General features: G+C 45.5%; 1 protein-coding gene across 1 annotated transcript in view; it reads left to right on the top strand.

Annotated features, from left to right (window-relative positions):
- LOC110165165 (titin-like) overlaps positions 1 to 21,551 on the top strand; it is a 243,161-nt gene that overhangs the window by 76,378 nt on the left and 145,232 nt on the right. The window contains 25 exon segments of the mRNA XM_055150484.1: positions 2,645 to 2,935; positions 4,061 to 4,348; positions 4,438 to 4,557; positions 4,663 to 4,945; positions 5,058 to 5,238; positions 5,521 to 5,601; positions 5,807 to 6,074; positions 9,388 to 9,450; positions 9,890 to 9,952; positions 10,337 to 10,399; positions 10,569 to 11,627; positions 12,262 to 13,590; positions 15,040 to 15,075; positions 15,188 to 15,340; positions 15,427 to 15,486; positions 15,667 to 15,732; positions 16,051 to 16,101; positions 16,202 to 16,267; positions 16,824 to 16,904; positions 17,083 to 17,175; positions 17,770 to 17,838; positions 17,969 to 18,049; positions 19,743 to 19,823; positions 19,954 to 20,034; positions 20,222 to 20,311. Of these exon segments, the coding sequence (XP_055006459.1) occupies positions 2,645 to 2,935; positions 4,061 to 4,348; positions 4,438 to 4,557; positions 4,663 to 4,945; positions 5,058 to 5,238; positions 5,521 to 5,601; positions 5,807 to 6,074; positions 9,388 to 9,450; positions 9,890 to 9,952; positions 10,337 to 10,399; positions 10,569 to 11,627; positions 12,262 to 13,590; positions 15,040 to 15,075; positions 15,188 to 15,340; positions 15,427 to 15,486; positions 15,667 to 15,732; positions 16,051 to 16,101; positions 16,202 to 16,267; positions 16,824 to 16,904; positions 17,083 to 17,175; positions 17,770 to 17,838; positions 17,969 to 18,049; positions 19,743 to 19,823; positions 19,954 to 20,034; positions 20,222 to 20,311 (5,097 nt within the window).

Here is a 21,551-nt window from a genome sequence, read left to right on the forward strand (position 1 = left end):
TACCACGCTAACACGCCTACGTCACGCTAGGTACCACGCTAACACGCCTACGTCACGCTAGGTACCACGCTAACACGCCTACGTCATGCTAGGTACCACGCTAACACGCCTACGTCACGCTAGGTAAGACGCTAACACGCTAACACGCCTACGTCATGCTAGGTACCATGCTAACACACTAACACGCCTACGTCAGGCTAGGTAAGACGCTAACACGCCTACGTCACGCTAGGTAAGACGCTAACACGCTAACATGCCTACGTCATGCTAGGTACCATGCTAACACACTAACACGCCTACGTCATGCTAGGTAAGACGCTAACACGCTAACATGCCTACGTCATGCTAGGTACCATGCTAACACACTAACACGCCTACGTCAGGCTAGGTAAGACGCTAACATGCTAACACGCCTACGTCATGCTAGGTACCATGCTAACACACTAACACGCCTACGTCATGCTAGGTAAGACGCTAACACGCTAACATGCCTACGTCATGCTAGGTACCATGCTAACACACTAACACGCCTACGTCAGGCTAGGTAAGACGCTAACACGCTAACATGCCTACGTCATGCTAGGTACCATGCTAACACACTAACACGCCTACGTCAGGCTAGGTAAGATGCTAACACGCTAACACGCCTACGTCATGCTAGGTAAGACGCTAACACGCCTACGTCACGCTAGGTACCACGCTAACACGCCTACGTCACGCTAGGTACCACGCTAACATGCTAACACGTTAACACGCCTACGTCATGCTAGGTAAGGTAAACACGCTAACATGTTCACACGCTATTTAACATGCTAACACACTACATAATGCTAACACAAGTCGAGGTTGCGCCAAGAAGAAGAAACTAAACTTAAACATGCAACAAAAACAACCTGTGCTAACACTTAGCCTGCTGTGCTAACACTTAGCCTGCTGTGCTAACACTTAGCCTGCTGTGCTAACACTTAGCCTGCTGTGCTAACACTTCAGGTTGGTCTCGGAGGATGATGTGACGTGGATTTCAGTTTCGTTGTTTCGTTGTTTTGTCGTTTTGTCGTTGGTGTCGTCCGTGTGCCGTTTGTTCTTTTGAGTTTCAATTAAAAATGAAAAACAATAAAATGTGAAAACAGTTTGATTCATTTTTCCAGACCGTGGTTTTGTTGTTTTGTGTTTTTTCGGTGTTGTCGTTGGCGTTTTGTCGTTTCCGTCGTTTCCGTTGTCGTATGTTGATCATTTGAGTTTATTGTTTATAGTTTATTGTTTCTCCTGTCACTTTTATTTTTCTGAATGTTTTTCCTGTGGTTGAACCTCCGTTGCGTCCTCAGAGCCCGTTCGCTTCGTGCGGAAACTTCAGGACGTTTCTCACGAGCTGGGGCGACCTTTGACCCTGATGTGCACGTACGCCGGCAGCGAGCACGTGCACGCCACCTGGAAAAAGGACGGGAAACTGATCTGGGCGTCGTACCAGTACAACGTCCGGACCAGCAGAGGGCGCTGCGAGCTCGACGTCCTCAACAACGACAGAGAAGCTTCGGCCGGAACCTACACCTGCGAGATCGCCAACGTCGACGGCAACGACACCTGCCAGTGCACCGTCAGGCTAGGTAACACCTGTCACCGTCACCCGCCCTGCTCCTGCCGCCGGCAGGGTAAAGGGCGCCTCTGGTTTTTGTGTTTACGTGTCACGATCGTGACTGCGATTTTAAAACAAAGAAACATCTGCGAGAAGATCAGGAGAAGATCCAGGAGAGTTTTAAGAGAAGGTCTAGAAGAAAGTCCTGGAGAAGGCCTAGTAGAGGTCCAGGAGAGATCCAGGAGAGGTCTAAGAGAAGGTCCAGGAGAAGGTCCAGGAGAAGGTCTAGGAGAAGGTCTAGGAGAGGTCCAAGAGAAGGCCTAAGAGAAGGTCCAGGTGAAGGTTCAGGAGAAGGTCCTCCTGTCAGAGTCTTTTAGAAATTGTCCTCCTGAATTCTCTGAGTTTGACTCTGGTTTTTGGTCTCCGCCATTTTGAGCATGTCCTCCATTTTGTGTGAGTGTGTCTGCAGCCGCCATCTTGGGAAGGTGTGGTTTCAGGGTGTGGTTGGGGGACACTCCATCTTGGGAAGATGTGGTGTGGTTTGGTGGATCGGTGTGAACATTCGTAACACAGCGACTCTTTGCACGGTTATTTTGGTTCCTGCTGAATGTTCTGCATGTTTCACACAGTTTCTCTCGAGTTTTGTGTTCTGATTCTGTTCTCGTTGTTTTTGTGTTTTCCGGTGTTTTAGTGAACGTGTGGTTCTTCTGGAGCATGTTCCTAAAGATCAATATTTCCCATGTTCTTCTGCCTGTTCCTCTGCTCTGTTTGGTCCTGGATTTGTCCGGGTTTTGTCCTGGTTTGGTCCTTGTTTGATCCTGGTTTTGGTCCTGGTTTTGGTCCTGGTTTGATCCTGGTTTGATCCTGGTTTTGGCCCTGGTTTGGTCCTGGTTTGGTCCTTGATTTGGTGGAAGTTTTCAGCTCTGTTTTTCTCTGATGGTTTTGAGGATTCTTCTTCTTTTGAACCCTCGTCATTCTGATCCTCTGCTCCTTTATCTGACTTTTTTCCCCCTTTCACTTCCTTTGTCCCTCGTTCCTCTCTCCTCTTTCTCCTCCTCTCCTCCTCGGCAGAGCGTAAAGTCCCTCCCACGTTCACGAAGCGCCCGTCGGACTCGCTGGTGGAGGGCATTGGGCGTGAGGTGCGTCTGGAGGCTCGTGTGTCCGGGACTCCTCCTCTGACGGTGGTGTGGTCCAGAGACGGCGTCGAGGTTCAGACGTCGGACCGACTGGTGACGAGCTTCGAGAACAACGTGGCGGTGCTCGCGCTGAAAAACTCGGCGCCCAGTGACTCTGGAGTCTACAGCTGCACCGTGAAGAACCAGGCCGGCAAGACCTCCTGCAAGACCACCCTCACCATCTCCGGTAAGACCTGGTTTAGACCTGGTGTAGTCCTGCTTTAGACCTGATTTCTGATCCTGTGTTTTTTATTTCAACATTTTGTCCAAAACAAAGATGTGAACACAAAGAACAGACCAATCAGTCGCCTTCTTTCCGCGAGGCCCCGCCCCAGTTTACCGAGTGTCCAACAGGAACTTCGTTTTGGTCCAAACTAAGTCGCTCCGTCCATTTTAATTGGTCCAAACTTTACCAAAGAGTGTGTTGAGTCAAAACGCTCGATGTTCTGAGCGTCTGGGTCAGACCAAGTGAAAAAGTCGAAACTCTTAGTGCAGAAATTTTATTTTCTGTTTTATTTGAGTCTAAATGTCCAAATCCAAATGTAATAAACTCATGGAAACACAGAAGTGATGAGTCTCTGTGACCTGGACTTGACTCCTGCTGTTTCCATGACCTGCACCAGTCGAGTCATGGGGACACTGCACTTTTTTTGTTTCGAGGCAATAAGGAGATTTTGTAGTTTTTTTTACAAACTTGATATTTTGCACTTTTGTTCCTAAGGCTCTAAATGAAACATTTGTGTGTCCATAAAGTTGTTTGTACACGTTTGTGAGTTTGTATAAAAGAGTTTTTTAGAGAATTTCTGCTCCTGTAGTTTTTATTCCAGCCACATGAGTCGAGTCGAGCAGCAGATTGTGACAGAACAGGTCGTAGTGAGAAAAAGGATGAAGAACAACTTCATCAGGGGAAAAAGGGAAGTTTTAAAAACAAAATTAAAATAAAAAAATCCAGGCGAGGACAAATGTACTAAAACTGTCCTCAGGTCTGGAAAGGTTAAAAAGACGATGTAAACATTTTATTTCTAATGAAAATGATTATTTGGAATTAAACTTAAAGTTAATGACTGTAGAAAACGTTTGGACGGTGTTTGTGTCCGTGGAGGAACGACAAACCGAGATGACAGAAAAGCCGGGAGCAGCTGAAGTGTGTTTTCTTCCCAAAGACGTAAATCTGTTAGTGTCTCTGTCTGATCAGAACCTTACCCCCCAGACGCTCACACATGTTAAATAAAAAACATTTCACCAGTTTAACACAGAAACCTCAGTTCAGAATCATTATCTCCATGTCTTTAACTCCTCCTCTCATCCTCAGAGTCTGGCGCTCCTCCCGTCTTCACGTCTCCTCTCAAACCGGTGTCTGTGGCCGAGGGGGATAAGCTCACCCTGCGCTGCTCGATCACCGGTTCTGTTCCTCTGACGGTTCAGTGGATGAAGGATCGACGTGAGCTTGTGTCGTCCGGAAACACCAGGATTACCTTCTCCAACGGCACGGCGGTGCTCGAGGTCACCGGCTGCGCCAAAACCGACGCCGGCGACTACCTGTGCAAGGCCAGCAACGCCAGCGGAGCCAACTTCTGCAAGGCCCGCGTCACCGTCAGAGGTATGAGCCGGATCACAACCGGGTCTCCAGGTCTAGAGGAAGATCCTAACCGTTTTTTTCAAGGGGTCTAATTGTCTTGTTCTCCTCAGACTCTGGCACCAAGGCCCCGGCTCCTGAACCCGCAGCGCCCTCTGCTGCTCCGGCGCCGGTGAAACGTCTCGACAACCTGTTCTTCATCGAGGAACCACGGAACATCTCCACCCCCGAGAGTAAGACCGAGACTGGGTTTAGACTAGTTTTAGTCCTGGTTTAGTGCTGGTTTAGTCTTGGTCCAGTCCTGGTTTAGTCCTGGTTTAACCCGTCTCTTTTGGCAGAGGGCACAGCGACCTTCATTGCTAAACTCGGCGGTGATCCGATCCCGAGCGTGAAGTGGATGAAGGGGAAGTGGCGTCAGGTGACTCACGGCGGGCGCGTGTCCGTGGAGCAGAAGGGTCCCGATGCCCGTCTGGAGATCCGGGAGGTCACCCGCTCCGACGCCGGGCAGTACCGCTGCGTCGCCACCAACAAACACGGCGAGATCGAGACCGCCGCCGAACTCAGCGTCACCAAGAGAGAGGAGATTGGCGGAGCCGGAGACTTCAGGGCCACGCTCAAGAAGTACAGATACTACTATAAATACTACTACCACTACTAATACTTCTACTACTACTACTACTACTACTACTACTACTGCAAGTACTACAAATACTGCATACTGCGTGTTTTCCAGGACTCCGTCGAAGCAGAAGAGCCCGAAGCGTGAGGACGTGGACATCGTGGAGCTTCTGAGAGGACACGACCCCAAAGACTACGAGAGGATCCTGAGAGAACACGAGATCTACGACTACAGAGCCATCCTGCAGGCCATCGAGTTCCTCAAGAAGGAGAAGGCCATGATCAGCGGAAAACCGGTGAGAGACACGCCCATACACTAAGAAAACATCACCGAAACATCACTGATACATAACAGAAACATCACCGAAACACCAGGAAAACATCACTGAAACGTCACCAAATATCACCAAAGTAACACTAAAATAACAAAAAAAACATGGAAATATCAGGAAACCATGAGGGAGGCAGAGATCTTGGAGAGTTTTCCCAACATAGTTTCAGGGTCAGGATCTGTAATCCTGGCTCCTCATTGGCTGCGTGCTGTTTGCACTGAGCTCTGATTGGCCGTCTGCCCTCAGGAGGTGGAGCATGGCGGCGCCGTGGAGGAGGAAGTGATGGCGCGATTCATGCAGCAGATGGAGACGAGAGCAGGAACTGAGGTAAGAACTGGTGTAGTCCTGGTTTAGTCCTGGTTTAGTCCTGGTTTAGACCTGGTTCAGTCCTGGTTTAGTCCTGGTTTAGTCCTGGTTCAGTCCTGATTTAGTCCTGGTTTAGTCTAGTCCTGGTTTAGACCTGGTTTAGTCCTGGTTTAGTCCTGGTTTAGTCCTTGTTCAGACTCTAATCTAAGCCGTGTTTCTTCTGGAGCCGGTGAACGTGCTGGAGGACATCCAGGACCAGGCGGTCGGCGTCGGCGCGGTCGCCATGTTCGAGTGCCAGATCAGCATAAACTACCCCGAGATCTCGCTCACGTGGTACAAAGGAACGCAGAAGCTCCAGCGCGGCGACAAATACGACATCGGCACCGCCGGAGACCGACACTGGCTCAAGGTCCTCAAGTGCGACGCCAACGACCAGGGAGACTACCGCGTGGTGTGTGGACCGCACATGTCCAGCGCCCAGCTCACCGTGGGAGGTACGAGCACACCTGTACACACACCTGTCCTCACACCTGTCCTCACACCTGTACACCTGTCCTCACACCTGTCCACCTGTCCATACACCTGTCCTCACACCTGTCCACACACCTGTACACCTGTCCTCACACCTGTCCACCTGTTCATACACCTGTCCTCACACCTGTCCACACACCTGTACACCTGTACACACACCTGTCCACACACCTGTACACCTGTCCATACACCTGTCCTCACACCTGTCCACACACCTGTACACCTGTCCATACACCTGTCCTCACACCTGTACACACACCTGTCCACCTGTTCATACACCTGTCCTCACACCTGTCCACACACCTGTCCACCTGTCCATGCACCTGTCCTCACACCTGTCCACACACCTGTACACCTGTCCATACACCTGTCCTCACACCTGTCCACCTGTCCATACACCTGTCCTCACACCTGTCCACACACCTGTACACCTGTCCATACACCTGTACACCTGTCCTCACACCTGTCCACCTGTCCATACACCTGTCCTCACATCTGTCCACACACCTGTACACCTGTCCTCACACCTGTCCACCTGTCCATACACCTGTCCTCACACCTGTCCACACACCTGTACACCTGTCCATACACCTGTACACCTGTCCTCACACCTGTCCACCTGTCCATACACCTGTCCTCACACCTGTCCTCACACCTGTCCACCTGTTCATACACCTGTCCTCACACCTGTCCACACACCTGTACACCTGTCCTCACACCTGTACACCTGTCCTCACACCTGTCCACCTGTCCATACACCTGTCCTCACACCTGTACACACACCTGTACACGTGTCCACACCCCTTTACACACACCTGTACACCTGTCCTCACACCTGTACACCTGTACACCTGTCCTCACACCTGTCCACTTGTCCATACACCTGTCCTCACACCTGTCCACACACCTGTCCACACCCCTTTACACACACCTGTCCACACCCCTTTACACACACCTGTACACCTGTCCACACACCTGTCCATACACCTGTCCACACACCTGTCCATACACCTGTCCACACACCTGTACACCTGTCCAAACACGCACATGTCCAGCGCCCAGCTCACCGTGGGAGGTACGATCACACCTGTACACCTGTACACACACCTGTACACCTGTCCTCACACCTGTCCTCACACCTGTCCTCACACCTGTCCTCACACCTGTCCTTACACCTGTCCTCTACCTGTCCATACACCTGTCCAAACATGGACATGTCCAGTGCCCAGCTCACTGTGGGAGGTATGAGCACACTTCTCCACCTGTCCATACACCTGTCCACACACCTGTACACCTGTACACCTGTCCACACACCTGTCCACACACCTGTCTCACCTGTCCCCCTGCCTGTAAGAGACACCTGTCCTCTCATGTAGGACCCTTGTCTCTGCTGCTTTGTCTCCTCGTGTCCTAACTCCTTATTTTGCTTCCTTTCCTTCGCTTGTTAATCTCTTCCTTTGTTCATAAACTCCTTAGATGTCTCCTTGCTTCCTTAGTTGCCTCCTTAGTTGCCTCCTTGTTTTCTTAATTGCCTCCTTGCTTACTTAGTTGATTCCTTGTCTCCTTAATTTCCTCCTTGCCTCCTTATTTCCCTCCTTAATTGTCTCCTTGTCTCCTTAGTTGCCTCCTTAATTGTCTCCTTGTCTCCTTAGTTGCGTCCTTAATTGTCTCCTTGTCTTCTTAGTTGCCTCCTTATTTGCCTCCTTGTCTCCTTGCTCCTCTTACACTTCCGTGTGTCGTATCTCTGTGTCTCTTTGGTCCAGTATCTTCAGTGTGTTTCTGTTTCTTTATTTTTGTTTGATTTTGTGCCTGATCCTTTCGACCCAAACACTCGTCAGCATTCGATCGATTCGAGGTAAAAGAGGAAAGAATCGCACGCGTCCTTCAGACCGAAGGTAGAGCAGAAAACGTAACTCAAAATGTCATTTTAAACGTTAAATCTGAGTCTAAACGGTTGTTTTGGTTGAAGAACGGAGCGAGTTTTACTCTGTGGAGGAGCGGACTCACGCCCCAGGTATCGCTCACTTTCACTTTCACTGAGTCACATTTTTAACTGAGTGAGTTTGTAAACAGGAAGTGAACACTTCCCCCGAGTTCCCCCCTTCTCCTCCATCGCCATAGTAACCCATAAAATGACCTTCATCCCATAATTAAAGACGCACAAACCCTTTTCAGTCCCTCCTCCTCTTCCTCCTCTCCCTCAGGCCCCTGGTCCTCACTCACGCTTCTGTAGACCGGTTTAAGTCCTGGACTGAGCTGGTTCTGATCACATGACCACAGGTCCAGAGGAAAAGTGACATAATAGTTTTTTAAACACGTCTGGAGTAGACGTATATTTAATAAATACTGTAAAATACCAAATAATATCTGGGTTTCAGTTAACCACCGGGTCCCCTGTTTACAGCGACAGGAGCAGTTTGACTTCAGGTCAGTCCTGCCCACACCAGTCTGGTCGTGTGACTCGGTGTGGACAGGCTCTATTCTCTGCTGCGTCCAACGACGCTGTGGTGAAATCCCAATTTGCAAGTGACGTAAAAAAGAAAGACAAAGCAACACAGCGAGCAGAAAATTTAAGCAGTTTTTAGGAGTTTTGGTAAAATTGCTTCAGTTTGGTGACTGGAGGAAGCAGTGATGTGACTGTAGCTGCTGTGGTGTAAGAGGAAAGTTGTGGCAAACGGGAGAGAAAAGGTCAGGGACGAGGCGGCAGGAATCAAGCCCACGAGGTAAAGGCAAAGGAGTCGCTCTGACATCATATAAAAACTGTAAATTATGGTCAGACTGGGTGAAAGAATTTGAGGACCAGATTTTTCTAGTTTTGCTGAGCAAGACTTTTGTGAGGAAGGAATTAATCCCAAATTGCCTCCTGGTCTCAAATAAAAGCCTGGTCTTTTAAATGACTGAAACAAATAAACACCTCAGATATTATTTGGTATTTTACAGTACAAACGATAAAAGATAAAACTGAAACTCACGTCACTGAAACCCTCAAGGAAACTCTTCTAAATGTTAAAATAAAATATGCTGTAGGTTGACCTGTCAGGCACCTGTCAGGCACCTGTCAGATCGCAGGTGAATCCAGGACTTTCCTCTCGTCCGATTTAAACCTGTTAAACTTTGTGTTCATTGATCTCGCGGTTGGAGGCGGAGTCAGTCTCTCTGCGGTTTGTCTCAGGTAAACGCCCCTTTAGCCCCTCCCCTTTACATGGTTAGCCCCTCCCTTTGGCCCCTCCCCTCGCCCTTATACGGTCGCGTGTCTGATGGGTGTTTCTCACGCAGACGGCAGGAAGCGAGTGGAAGAGACGATGGAGCGAAAAGAAGTCGACGCCGCCCGAGCTCCAGGTACTGTTCACCTGTCAGCCCTGCTTCACCTGCCAGACACGCTTCACCTGTCTGCTCCTGTAGAGTAGAGCTTCACCTGTCTCTCTCGGCTTAAACCTCTTTGGGGCTGTTTCTCTGTTTCTCGTCTTTACGTGTTGAGTTTGTTGCTTCTTTCTGCTGCCGATTTCGCAGATTTTCATTCTCTTAAGTAAGAAGTTTGTTGCTTTTGCTTCCATAAAAGCCTTTTCAGTTTTCAGACTTATTTTATTAGAAAAGATCCAGTTCTGCATGTGTGAAAATTAACCCAATCTTTAAGCGATTTCACTTAAGGTGCTGTCCTTTTCTGTGTCTGTGATCGTCTCTTTAAACGTTGTAAAAATCTCCAAACTGGTTCATGTTTCTGTCTCTTAATGTCCTCATCCGTGTACGTTTCTTATTTTTCTTTAATTCTTGTGAAAAGCTTTCGACCGGGAGAAGGAGTGGCCTGGCGATGTCACGGTGCCCGCCGCGCCTGCCGTCTCAGGTAAACACTCAGACCGCAGCCTGAAGTTTAATGTTTTTAAGTGTTTCAAGTGTCTTTGCTCAGGATTTCAGGTCTGATCTTGTATTTCTGTCACAAAGGACAGACTGTAAGCTGGTTCAGTGTTCAAATAATAAACCCCTGTAGTCTCTTATTATAATTAGAATCTCATTTATTCTTGCAGTTTTTACATCGTCAAAGTGCTCACATACTTCTGTGTACAGGCTTTTAAAAAGTGTATTTTTGCATCTAAACTTCAGCCTCTACAGAACCAGCTCAGAGTCTGACCTGTGAACACACCTTTTTCCATCTTCCATTTATAAAACCATTTTGTTTTTTGTTCTACACTTTCTGTATTTGTGTGTGACTCTTGCTCTTCTCCCAAAGTCCAACCCGAGGAGCGACTCCAGGAGGTTTACCCCGAGAAACCCGCACAAGTCCCGTCCAAAGGTACTGTCCCTGTCTTTCTTTATACTGCCCCTGTCTCTCTTTAAGTTGCACCTGTCTCTCTTTAAGCCTGTTGAACCTGTCTCTGTTCAGTGTTTGAGTCTGTCCTCTTTTCTGCATTCGTCAGAGTGCTCTGTGTAAATCTTGTGAATCATCTTATATTCTTCTTAAGTTGCTCCAGAATCTTCCGGACCCGATTTTCCAGAACAAATTCAGAAGATTCAAGAAACAAAAGTTGAAGTTTCCAAAGTGGAGGAGGGGAAGAAAATGGTGGAATCTCGCAAAGTCGTTTTGGAAGAGGAAACGACGCGGACGGTTTTGGAACCAAAACGCAAAATTCAAGTTCAAGAAATGATCTTTGAGGAGGAGAAGAAGGCGATTGGCATCAGGAAAGCGGAAATATTTGAGGAGTTTGTCACAGAAACGCCAAAAATAATTCACGTAGAACCAAAGAGGAGCCTAGAAACAGAACGTCTAACTCAGGTTCAAACCATTCAGAAAGAAGAGGTCATCTCAGAGGTTAGACAGGTCCAGAGGTCTGTGGAACAAGCTGAGATCACAGTGCAGAAGGTGACACCCAAACGAGAGCCAGAAGAACTAGAACAACCGATGCCAGAAGAACTAGAACAACCGATGCGAACTGTAGTTAAAGACTGTGACCTGAGACGAGAAGAGAAGATACTGATAAAGGAGCAGGTGATCTCAGGAGTTATGGAGGTGAAAGTGACACAGGAGAAACAGATGAAAGTGGAGAAGGTTGAGACAAAGAAAGCTCCAGAAATTCAAAAAGTAGTGACAGAAAAACCAAAAGAAATAGAAACATCTGCACAAATTCAGGTTAAAGAGCTAGAGTCGAGGCAAAAACAGGTTATTGCAGAAGTTAGAGAGGTTCACGTGACACAGGAATCTTACGTCGAGGCAAAACCAACAGTTACAGAAATGCCAGAGAAGGTAGAACCAAAGAAGGCTCCAGAACCGCCAAAACCTGTGCCAGAAAAACCAAAGGAAGTGCCTAAAGCTGTGCCGGAAAAACCGAAGGAAACACCAAAACCTGTGCTGGAAAAACCGAAGGAAGTGCCGAAAGTTGTGCTGGAAAAACCGAAGGAAGTGCCTAAAGCTGTGCCGGAAAAACCGAAGGAAACACCAAAACCTGTGCTGGAAAAACCGAAGGAAGTGCCGAAAGTTGTGCCGGAAAAACCAAAGGAACTCAAACCACCTCGAACCGCCGAAGGTAACAGTCTGAGCTGGAGAACATCTTGTCACTAACCGTCATCTTTCACAATAAGAGTCTTTGTGTGTCCATCCCTGTGTAATGTGTGTGTCTGTGCTGCTGTGAGCTTTTATTTTGATAACCTGCTCCCAGAAAATATTCAGACGTAAAACACGAGTATTAACTAAACACAGGCTTTTACTTAACATTATTTTACTTACTGATAAATAAACAATAAACTTTTTTTATCATTATTATTAGTTTGTACGACCATAAACGGAAACATCTTTAAAAAAATGAAGATAAGAACTTTATGTTTTGAAAGACAAAGAGCTCTGGAATGAATTAATTCTGCATTACATTTGGTTTGTTTTAATTTATATTTACAGTAAATTGTGAGTGAAATTATAAACTCAAACTTGCTGTTCAGACGCAGCTTTTCTTTCTTGGAGTTCTGTCGTTGTTTAACAGCGTTTGGAGTCACTACAACATCTTTTACTTACACAGGATTAGTAAGGAATAACTCTTTTTTTCACATTTTTAACATCTCATCTTTTTTTAATTTTTCATCTTTTACCCAAATTTTACCCAAATAATCTCTTTCTTACATTCTTAACTTTGTCTTTTTTGTCTTGGGTTCGATCTTTTAAATCAGAAAAACAAAGAGTGAAAGAAAAAACTGATGAATCTAAAACGGAGGACGAGCCAAAGCCAGTAGACGAAATGGCCGACTTAACTGAAGATTTGAACAGAACATTTAAGAAGATCAGTGTTTTAGAAGAAGCTGTTAAAACGACTCAAAAGATTTTAGTTTCTGAGGAAAAGTCAGTTTCTCAAGAAGAAAAGGTGAAAATGTTCAAACGCAACGATAAACCCAAACTTTTTAGAGAAACGTCCCCAGAACTGCCCCAGACTGACATAGACAGTAGAACAATCGAAGTGTCCAGCAAGTCTCAAGAGTTTTTAGTCGAAACTAAAACTCCAAAACAAGATTCCGACATTTTAAGGGAAACTAAAGACCTGGAAGAAAGAATTTGTCCTGAAATTGTGCGAGAAACTGTCGTAAAAACACCAAAGAAGAAGACAGCCAAACGTGAGGAACTAGAAACAAAACAAAAAGAAACAACCAAAGACAAAAGACCTGAAGCTGGGCTGAAAATAGAAGCGAAGAAAGTTTCAGAAAAACCTAAAATGTCTGAGTTAAAACTGTCAAAACCGAAAACCAAAGACGTGGTTTTAGCTCAGGAGATTTCAGAAAAGATGAAAAAAGAACAAGAAGGAATGTCGGCCGTGTTTGAAAAGGTCAGTCTAAAACCTGAACTGAAAGACGAAGGAGAACGAAGAGCAGAGAGACCAGAGGCAGCTTCAAGAGTAGAAACATCTGGAGAGGTTCTGGAGGTGACCAAAGAGGAAGGAAGAAGACGAGTTCCACCTCAAACCGAAATATTTACTGAAGAAAGACGAAAGTTTGGTTCATACGAAGAGGAAAGCTCTGGAAGAGAAGATCGTTTGAAATCTCTGGAAGTGACCCAAGGTTCAGCCGAAGATCGAATCATTTCACCACAGATGGAATCAGAGAAGACGGCAGAAGAAGGTTCAGATGTCACCAAAAAGATGAAGACAACTCTGGAACCAGCTACAGTTTTATTTGAAGAAGAAGAAGTGATTTTAGAAAAGTGGACAGAAGGTGCAGAAGATTCCACAATTTTAGACGAAACTAAAATAGAAGCAGCTCCAGAAGATTCACCACAGACTGTTTCTGAAGGACGACGAGAAGAAGAAGAAGAAGAAATAATTCCACCGAAAACCAAACCGAGACGCAAAACAGAGGTTAGACAAGAAACAAAAGAACAGACTCGTCCTCAAACCACAAGGCGAAAGGTTCAAACTCAAAAAGATGAAGAAAGAGCTCAGAGAGACGAGTTAAAACGTGACAACGAGCTGCAGCAGCTCCAGGCTCTGTCCACAGGGGGCGCTCCCTCAGGTAAAACAGAAGGTACTCTTTAAACCAGAACCTTTTCAACGCAGATCTCTTTTTTGGTCATCTGACTCATCACATTCTTAAAGTCCATCACCTCATTTGGGTTTCTTCAAGAGAATTCTCCATTAGTGTCGTATGTAGTCGTTTTTTAGTAGTAGTAGTAGTAGTAGTAGTAGTAGTAGTAGTAGTAGTAGTAGTAGTAGTAGTAGTAGTAGTAGTAGTAGTAGTAGTAGTAGTAGTGGGCAGAGTAACGAGTCATTTGCCATGTTTACATAAGAGCTTTAATTCTGAATAAAATAAATTCTAAAGCGTAAAACGTGATGAGAGAAAATTCTCCAGCTGCTGCACAAATCTCATCGGAACCACTGAGGAAAAAGTTTGGTTCATGTTTGTGTCCGTGGAATGAATTTTGAGTCAAACAGTTTAAAGAAGATTTTAAAACATTGAGCAAAAAATTATAAATCAAAAATCAAATAAAAAAAGTAAAATGAAATAAAATAAATAAACTTACGATCAAATTATTTGTGTAATGGTGTAAAATATTTGTCTTTGCCTCTTTGGAAACATTTTGTTTTTGTTCCGTGTCTTTCTCCGTTTTGTTTGATGCTGGGGTTTTTGTTTTTTTTGTTTTTTTTTGGTTATGATTCCAGCCTCCTCGTTTGCGCTTCCGGATGTTTTGGTGCAGTTTTGGCACAAACCCACGTCTGTGCCAAAACTGCACCAAAAAGTCCAATGAGAAGGACCAAAACATCCAGGATCGGTATTTTGGTTTAGACTTTTTTGCTCGATGTTTTAAAAGTATCATTGAAATATTTGACTGTAAATCAATTCCATTTGTGTCTGTGACGACAAACTGAGATGACAGAAAAGTGGGGAGCAGCTGAAGTGTTTGTGTTTAAATCTGTTGGTGTCTCTGTCCAATCAGAACCTCCCCCAGACGCTCACACACATGAAATAAAAAACATTTAACAGTTTAACACCAAACAACAAGAAACATTATTATTATTATTATTATTATTATTATTATTATTATTATTACTATTTACATGGAAACTACAATGAAAAGATTTGAATTCAGAATTAAAAACATGATGTAAACGTGGCTGTTGTTCTCAGTAAAAAGACGCTTTCTGTTTCCATGGTGACGCCTGTCCTCTGTGTTCTCCATGTTTGTTTGTCCTGTTTGACCTTTAACCTCTTCACTCTTTCACCTCGCGTCGCCTCCGTCGCTCCATCCGTCCATCGACCGATCATCCTCCTTCACTCCTCCGTCCTCACCCTCCTTCACTGCTCCATCGCCTCTTTCACGTTTTACTCTTTTAAATATTTATCTTTTCATTTTCCATCTTCATCACCCTCATCCCTCCATCTTCATCACCCTCATCCCTCCATCTTGTTTCTCTCTCTTTTCCTCTTCATTATTTTCTGATTTGTTTTTGTGATTTCTTAAAGTTGTGGTGGAGAGGGTCCCCCCCGAGCCTCCCGCAGGTATTTTTCTCTCTCTCTTTCTCCGTCTCTTTGGTTTTATTTTTCTAACGTTTCATCTTTTTCACGGTCGTCCTCTTCTTCTTCTCTTCTTCTTCTCTTCCTCTTTGTGAAGCGCTTGAGCCCAAACAGCGGTTTGCACCAGCTCCTGCGGCGCCCGCCCCCACAGCACCCGCCCCCACTGTGGCGCCCGCGGTGGCGCCCACTGTGGTGCCCGCGGTGGCGCCCGCGGTGGCGCCCGCGGTGGCACCCCCGGTGGTTCACGAAGGTACAGCTCGGCCGGAATCTTTACACGTGTTTGTGTTTCTCTGTTTGTCTTGTTTTAGTTTCAGTTTTTTCTTTTAACTCTTAAAGTTTCTCGTCCTGAACCCAAACGGCCGCCCACACCCACAGCGCCCCCTGTGGTTCACAAAGGTAAATGCTCTTTGTAGTTCTTTATCTTGTTTGTGGTTTTTGTTGTTTTGTTTCAATGTTTTTACTCTTGAAATGTGTCGTTCTTTGTAGTACTTCCTGTCTGTCTGTAGTACTTCCTGTCTGTTTGTAGTTCTTTTTGTAGTTTTTTTGTCTGATTTTGTGGTTTTGTTTATTCTTAAGTTCCTGCAGAAGAAGAAAAGAAGCCTGTTTCTAAACCAGCCCCAGAAAAAGTGGCTCCTCCCGCAGGTACAGCAAGGAACTGCATCTTTATAAATGTCACTAAAACTAACAGAGACTAAACCCGGACTGGACCCAGACTGGACCCGGACTGGACCCGGACTGAACCGGGACTAAAGCCAGACTAAAACAGGACTGAATTAGGACTAAACCTGGACTAACTCGGACTAGACCAGGACTCTAACTCTCTTAACAGTTTGTTCTTTCTGTGTCATGTTCTGATTGGCCAGAGTCTGTCGGGGCTCGCTCTGATTGGCTCTTATTATTGTTCTTTGCTGTGATTGGTCGGTTTGAGTGTATTTCTTCTTCTTCTTCTCTTGTATGAAGCTGCCGTTCAGGTGGAAACGCCGCGGCCCGCAGCCCCGCCCCCCCCCAAAGGTACAGCTGCTCTCTGATTGGCCAGAGTCTGTCAGGACTCGCTCTGATTGGCTCGCTGGGTCTTATTTGTTGTTCTGATTGGTCTGTTTTTGTTCTGAAGTCCCGCCTCCTGAAGAGAAGAAGCCCGCCCCCAAACCCGCCCCTGAGAAAGTGGCGCCCCCTGCAGGTAGAGCTGGGACCAGCCTCTTTACTCACATAAACTTTATTTATTTATTTTCTTTAAAGAGGAGGTATTCTGCAAAATGTGCTTTTTGGAACTTTCTCTCCCGGGTTTTTTATATCTGGTCTTAAATTTGTGCAGTACGTAACTTCTCCGCATCACATTTCTCCTCACAAGTTTAATTTGTCCACCGCCTTTATTTGGTTAAATAACCTCGCCTAAATAAAGAGCGGAGAAACCAATAACTGAACCAACACAGCTCCGGGTCAGAATCCTCCAAACATGTCGCTGAAAATCACAAGAAACAAGAAGAGCGGAAAATCAAAGACGATCTCAGTAGAACAAAGTTTGACAAACACTGCAACATAACGGCACATTTGTTAAATACCTTCTCTTTAATGCCCCACAGACGTAAAAACACGTCTGTAAACACATTCTTGTTTGTTGTTGTTTTCTTGTGTCACTCACCTCTTATTGGTCAGAGTCGCTCACGACTCGCTCTCATTGGTCCGTTTGAATGTTCGATGTTTTGTTTGTGACTTTTGTTCATTTTGTCCCTAAGTGTCGCCTGTAGAAGCGCCAAAGCCCGTCCCCAAACCCGTCGTTAAACCCGTCGCCCCGGAGACGGTGGCGCCTCCTGCAGGTAGAGCTCAGGACTCTTTAATCATGAACTTTATTTATTTAAATGTGTTTTAAACTTGTGTCTGTTTCTGTCACTCACCTCTTATTGGTCAGAGTCGCTCACGACTCGCTCTCATTGGTCCGTTTGAATGTTTAATGTTTGTGATCTCTTCTTCTTCTTTTTTTTCTTCATCTTAAAGTGCCGCCTCCTGAAGAGAAGAAGCCCGTCCCCAAACCCGTCGCTAAACCCGTCGCCAAACCTGCCGCCCCGGAGATGGTGGCGCCTCCTGCAGGTAGAGCTCAGGACTCTTTACATCAGATCCACTGTGTCTGAATGCCCACGCTGTCCCCCACAGGGGGCGCTGTTCACAGTCACACTATTTCACAGTCAGACTCACTGGACTTTTTGGCTCAGGAGTCACCGTGCACAGCTGTGTCACTGTTTCATTTCTTAGTTTTACGTAATTTTCAGTTTTATGAGTTTTCTTCAAGGGTGCAAGAGGCGCAACGGCCCCACCCACTGATCCGGGTCCAGAACAACATTCATCCATTCACTTTATTTAACAATTTTAAAGCCGAATTTATTCCTTGATCATGTAAACATTTATTCTTCTTAAAAATAATTCTGGTCATTCAGTGCATGCTCGTTAAATAAAGTCGAGTTTTCCACGTAAACTCCAAGGAAAATATTTATTTCAGAACAATTTAATTCATGATTAATAAACATCCTGTAAACGTGGCCATTCAGACACAGTTCATGTTTTTAGTCTGTGTTGTGTTTTCTTTTGTCACTCACCTCTTATTGGTCAGAGTCGCTCATGACTCGCTCTTATTGGTCCGTTTAAATGTCAAATGTGTTTTGTTTTGTCCCTAATTGTCGCCTGTAGAAGCGCCAAAGCCCGTCCCCAAACCCGTCCCCAAACCCGCCGCCCCGGAGACGGTGGCGCCCCCTGCAGGTAGAAATCACATGACCCTGTTTGTGTTTCACTCACCTCTTATTGGTCAGAGTCGCTCACGACTCGCTCTCATTGGTCCATTTGAATGTTCGATGTTTTGTTTGTGACTTTTGTTCATTTTGTCCCTAAGTGTCGCCTGTAGAAGCGCCAAAGCCCGTCCCCAAACCCGCCGTTAAACCCGCCGCCCCGGAGATGGTGGCGCCTCCTGCAGGTAGAGCTCAGGACTCTTTAAACATGAACTTTAGTTATTTAATAGGCCCTGTTCACGCTGAGCAGAAGACGTTTGGAAACATGCAGGAGCACACGCTGCTGTTCTGACATCCCACTATTTACACATCGACGTATAATTGTCAGAGCAGCATCACTTTACTATTTTTCAAACATTTGGCTTTTCCAACATGAATCATAAAAATGTGAGTCTATTATACTTTACGCTCTCATGTTTCACTGATCAGAGAAAACTTCAGCCACCAAGGAACCAGACAGCGGGAAAATGTCCAAACTCAGCCCGGGGAAACAGTTATGCATTTTAAAAAAAGCTCTTAGGACAAAACGGCGGCTGCATGGGCCCTGGAGATTTATTCAGAAAAATATGACATGTCGTTAAAGTCAGTGTTGTACCTGCCTGAAGTGAACTCTACCTTTCACTGCCTGATGATCGAACTGTGAGCTCGTTCACTCTGGAGTCTGCGCGGCCTGTGCTTCTGTTTCACTTCGTTCAATAAGATGCCACATTTCTTTACAGTTCCAGGTAAAACCCGACTAAACACACTGCAAAGAACCTGCAATATTTAACCGAAAAACATTCAATCTGGCAACAAAACTCTCCCCCAGCGTCACATCGCCGCACGCGTCACCGAAACAAGACAAAACACACTTAAAACCAGACACTGAACTGAAACACTCGGCCAGACTTTAGAGGTTTATGAAAACATGAACAAAATCAAAAGAGTCAAGACAGATCCTCCACCCAAGCCCCACTGACTATGACAGGAGCGGCCCTGTCGTCTCTCAGCAGCTCCTCATGCTGCAGGAGATTTGATATGAAGATGAATTTAACACAGTTTTATTGTTAAACTGATAAAATAATTTCAGTCTTCTTGAGCTTTGGTAATGATACTGAAAAATAATAACTCGCAGCAAAGTACAGAAAAGAAAAGAACGATGAACTAATTCATTTTTTGGAACTATGAACGAACCATTAACTATAAACAATTATGAACCATGAAAGAACGAGTCCATTTAGAAATTCACGAACTGAGCTTTGAACTAAAACTTTCCCAACTCTGGGAATAACGACACTAAAACGTGTGTGAAAACCGGCACGTTTAAATAGAAACGTGGTAATAAAGGGACGTGGACATAGACAAAGCACCACAACATTCGGACGCGACATCGGTGTGTTTCCCGACTCTGGGCATGTGATAAAACCGAGGATTCAGCAGCAGCGTCTTCACAACCTGCCAAAACTTTCCACAGGGGACGAGACTCCAAACACGTCTTCAGCGTCACTCCCAGGCAGCTGTGGGAACTGTCGAGCGAACGCAACGGAACGCTACGATCACATCTGTTTTTAAAATTAAGTTAGACAAATTATAATACACAAATGAAAAGGTAATTTATAAACGGAACAAAGAGATGAAGAAAATGGGCATTTTCTCAGTTTTCTCAGATTTGGTCAGAGTTCCTGACGCCGACAGAACCCAAAGGACATCGTCATCCGCGTGTTTCCAAACGTCGCCTGGTTTTGTGACGTCAGCGTGAACGGAGACGATTCATTTAACTGAACGTGTTTTAAACTTGTGTCTGTTTCATGTCACTCACCTCTTATTGGTCAGAGTCGCTCATGACTCGCTCTTATTGGTCCGTTTAAATGTCAAATGTGTTTTTGTTTTGTCCTTAAGTGTCGCCTGTAGAAACGCCAAAGCCCGTCCCCAAACCCGTCCCCAAACCCGCCGCCCCGGAGACGGTGGCGCCTCCTGCAGGTAGAAATCACATGACCCTGTTTGTGTGTCACTCACCTCTTATTGGTCAGAGTCGCTCACGACTCGCTCTCATTGGTCCGTTTGAATGTTCGATGTTTTGTTTGTGACTTTTGTTCATTTTGTCCCTAAGTGTCGCCTGTAGAAGCGCCAAAGCCCGTCCCCAAACCCGTCGTTAAACCCGCCGCCCCGGAGACGGTGGCGCCTCCTGCAGGTAGAGCTCAGGACTCTTTAATCATGAACTTTATTTATTTAAATGTGTTTTAAACTTGTGTCTGTTTCTGTCACTCACCTCTTATTGGTCAGAGTCGCTCATGACTCGCTCTCATTGGGCCGTTTGAATGTTTAATGTTTGTGATCTCTTCTTCTTCTTCTTCTTCTTTTTTTTCTTCATCTTAAAGTCCCGCCTCCTGAAGAGAAGAAGCCCGTCCCCAAACCCGTCCCCAAACCCGTCGTCAAACCCGTCCCTGAGAGAGCGGCGCCTCCCGCAGGTACAGGACGAAATAACCCCAGAACAAACCGTTTACACACGTCTGAAGTGTCCCGCTGTCGGTCTGTGGAACGTCCGGTTAATGTTTGTGTGTGTGAATGTGTGTGTAAGTGTGTGTGTAAGTGTGTGTGTGAGTGTGTGTAGGTGTGTGTTGTTTTCTCCAGCAGCTTCATAAATCTGCCTACAAATTTCTCTGATCTGGCCAAGATTTTCAAACTTACATCAGGTTTTTCGACTTGTTTTCAGATTTATTTTCTTCTTACTGGTTCTGAGACGCTTCATTCTCGTCTAGTTTATTTTAAGAAAACTTGTCAGTAAAATGATCTTGCTGCATGAACACATCGTTTCTCTACTTTTAAGTCATTTTCTGATTGATTTAAGTGTTTATATCTTAAGTTTTGGCCAAGATTTTCGCAGTGATGAAGAATTTATCCACAACAATTGTAACATCAGAACATGAGTGGAGTTTGTTGTGTGACTCATGTGACTCGTTGTTTCCTTTAAGTTTTGTTCTTTCTTCTCTTGATCGTTGTGGATAAATTGTTCATGAAGAATGTTTCTCCTTTGTGGAGTTTGTTGGTTGCAGATTTATGAAACTGCTGGAGAATACGACACACACTTACACACACACACCTACACACACACACATTTACACACAAAAACATTAATCGGAAGTTCCACAAACCTCCAGCAGGAATCACGTTCGTTGAGTTACATCACGGAGGTTGCGTCGTCTCTTCCTGTGTCCTGTTTCTGCTGTTGGTCGTCCCTGTTTCTCCGGGACAGTCCCAGTCCCACAGATTTATACAAAACCACTGATTTGTCCCAGTTTTATACCAGAAATGTCCCAGTGTCTCTGTTTTGGACCAGTCTGATCCTGCAATAGTAAAGAGAGACATACACAAAATCTGCTTAAAAATGTCCAAAACACAAATAAAATGTGACTTTACTGACTCATGTTGGTCGTGAATTGTTTCTGCAGAACAATTCACCTTAACTTCTCAGTCGTTTAACAATTTTATTATTACCAACCACCAAAAAAACAGGGATGTCCCAGTTTTTAGTTGGAAATTCTGATCACCTTAATGTCTGCGGCAGAATGTTCAGCAGTTACATTTGCAGTAATGAACACGTCAACAAACTCTGCCAGAAAAGTTTTAAAATCATCTGAAAACTCTTGACAAAATCCCACAGTGATTTCAAGAGCTCGTTTTCATCAGATCGTCTGATTGGTCAGACAG

The sequence above is a fragment of the Boleophthalmus pectinirostris genome, unplaced genomic scaffold (genome assembly GCF_026225935.1).
Source record: "Boleophthalmus pectinirostris isolate CB_2022bp ecotype Guang Dong unplaced genomic scaffold, ASM2622593v1 HiC_scaffold_1, whole genome shotgun sequence".
Classification (NCBI taxonomy): Eukaryota; Metazoa; Chordata; class Actinopteri; order Gobiiformes; family Gobiidae; genus Boleophthalmus; species Boleophthalmus pectinirostris.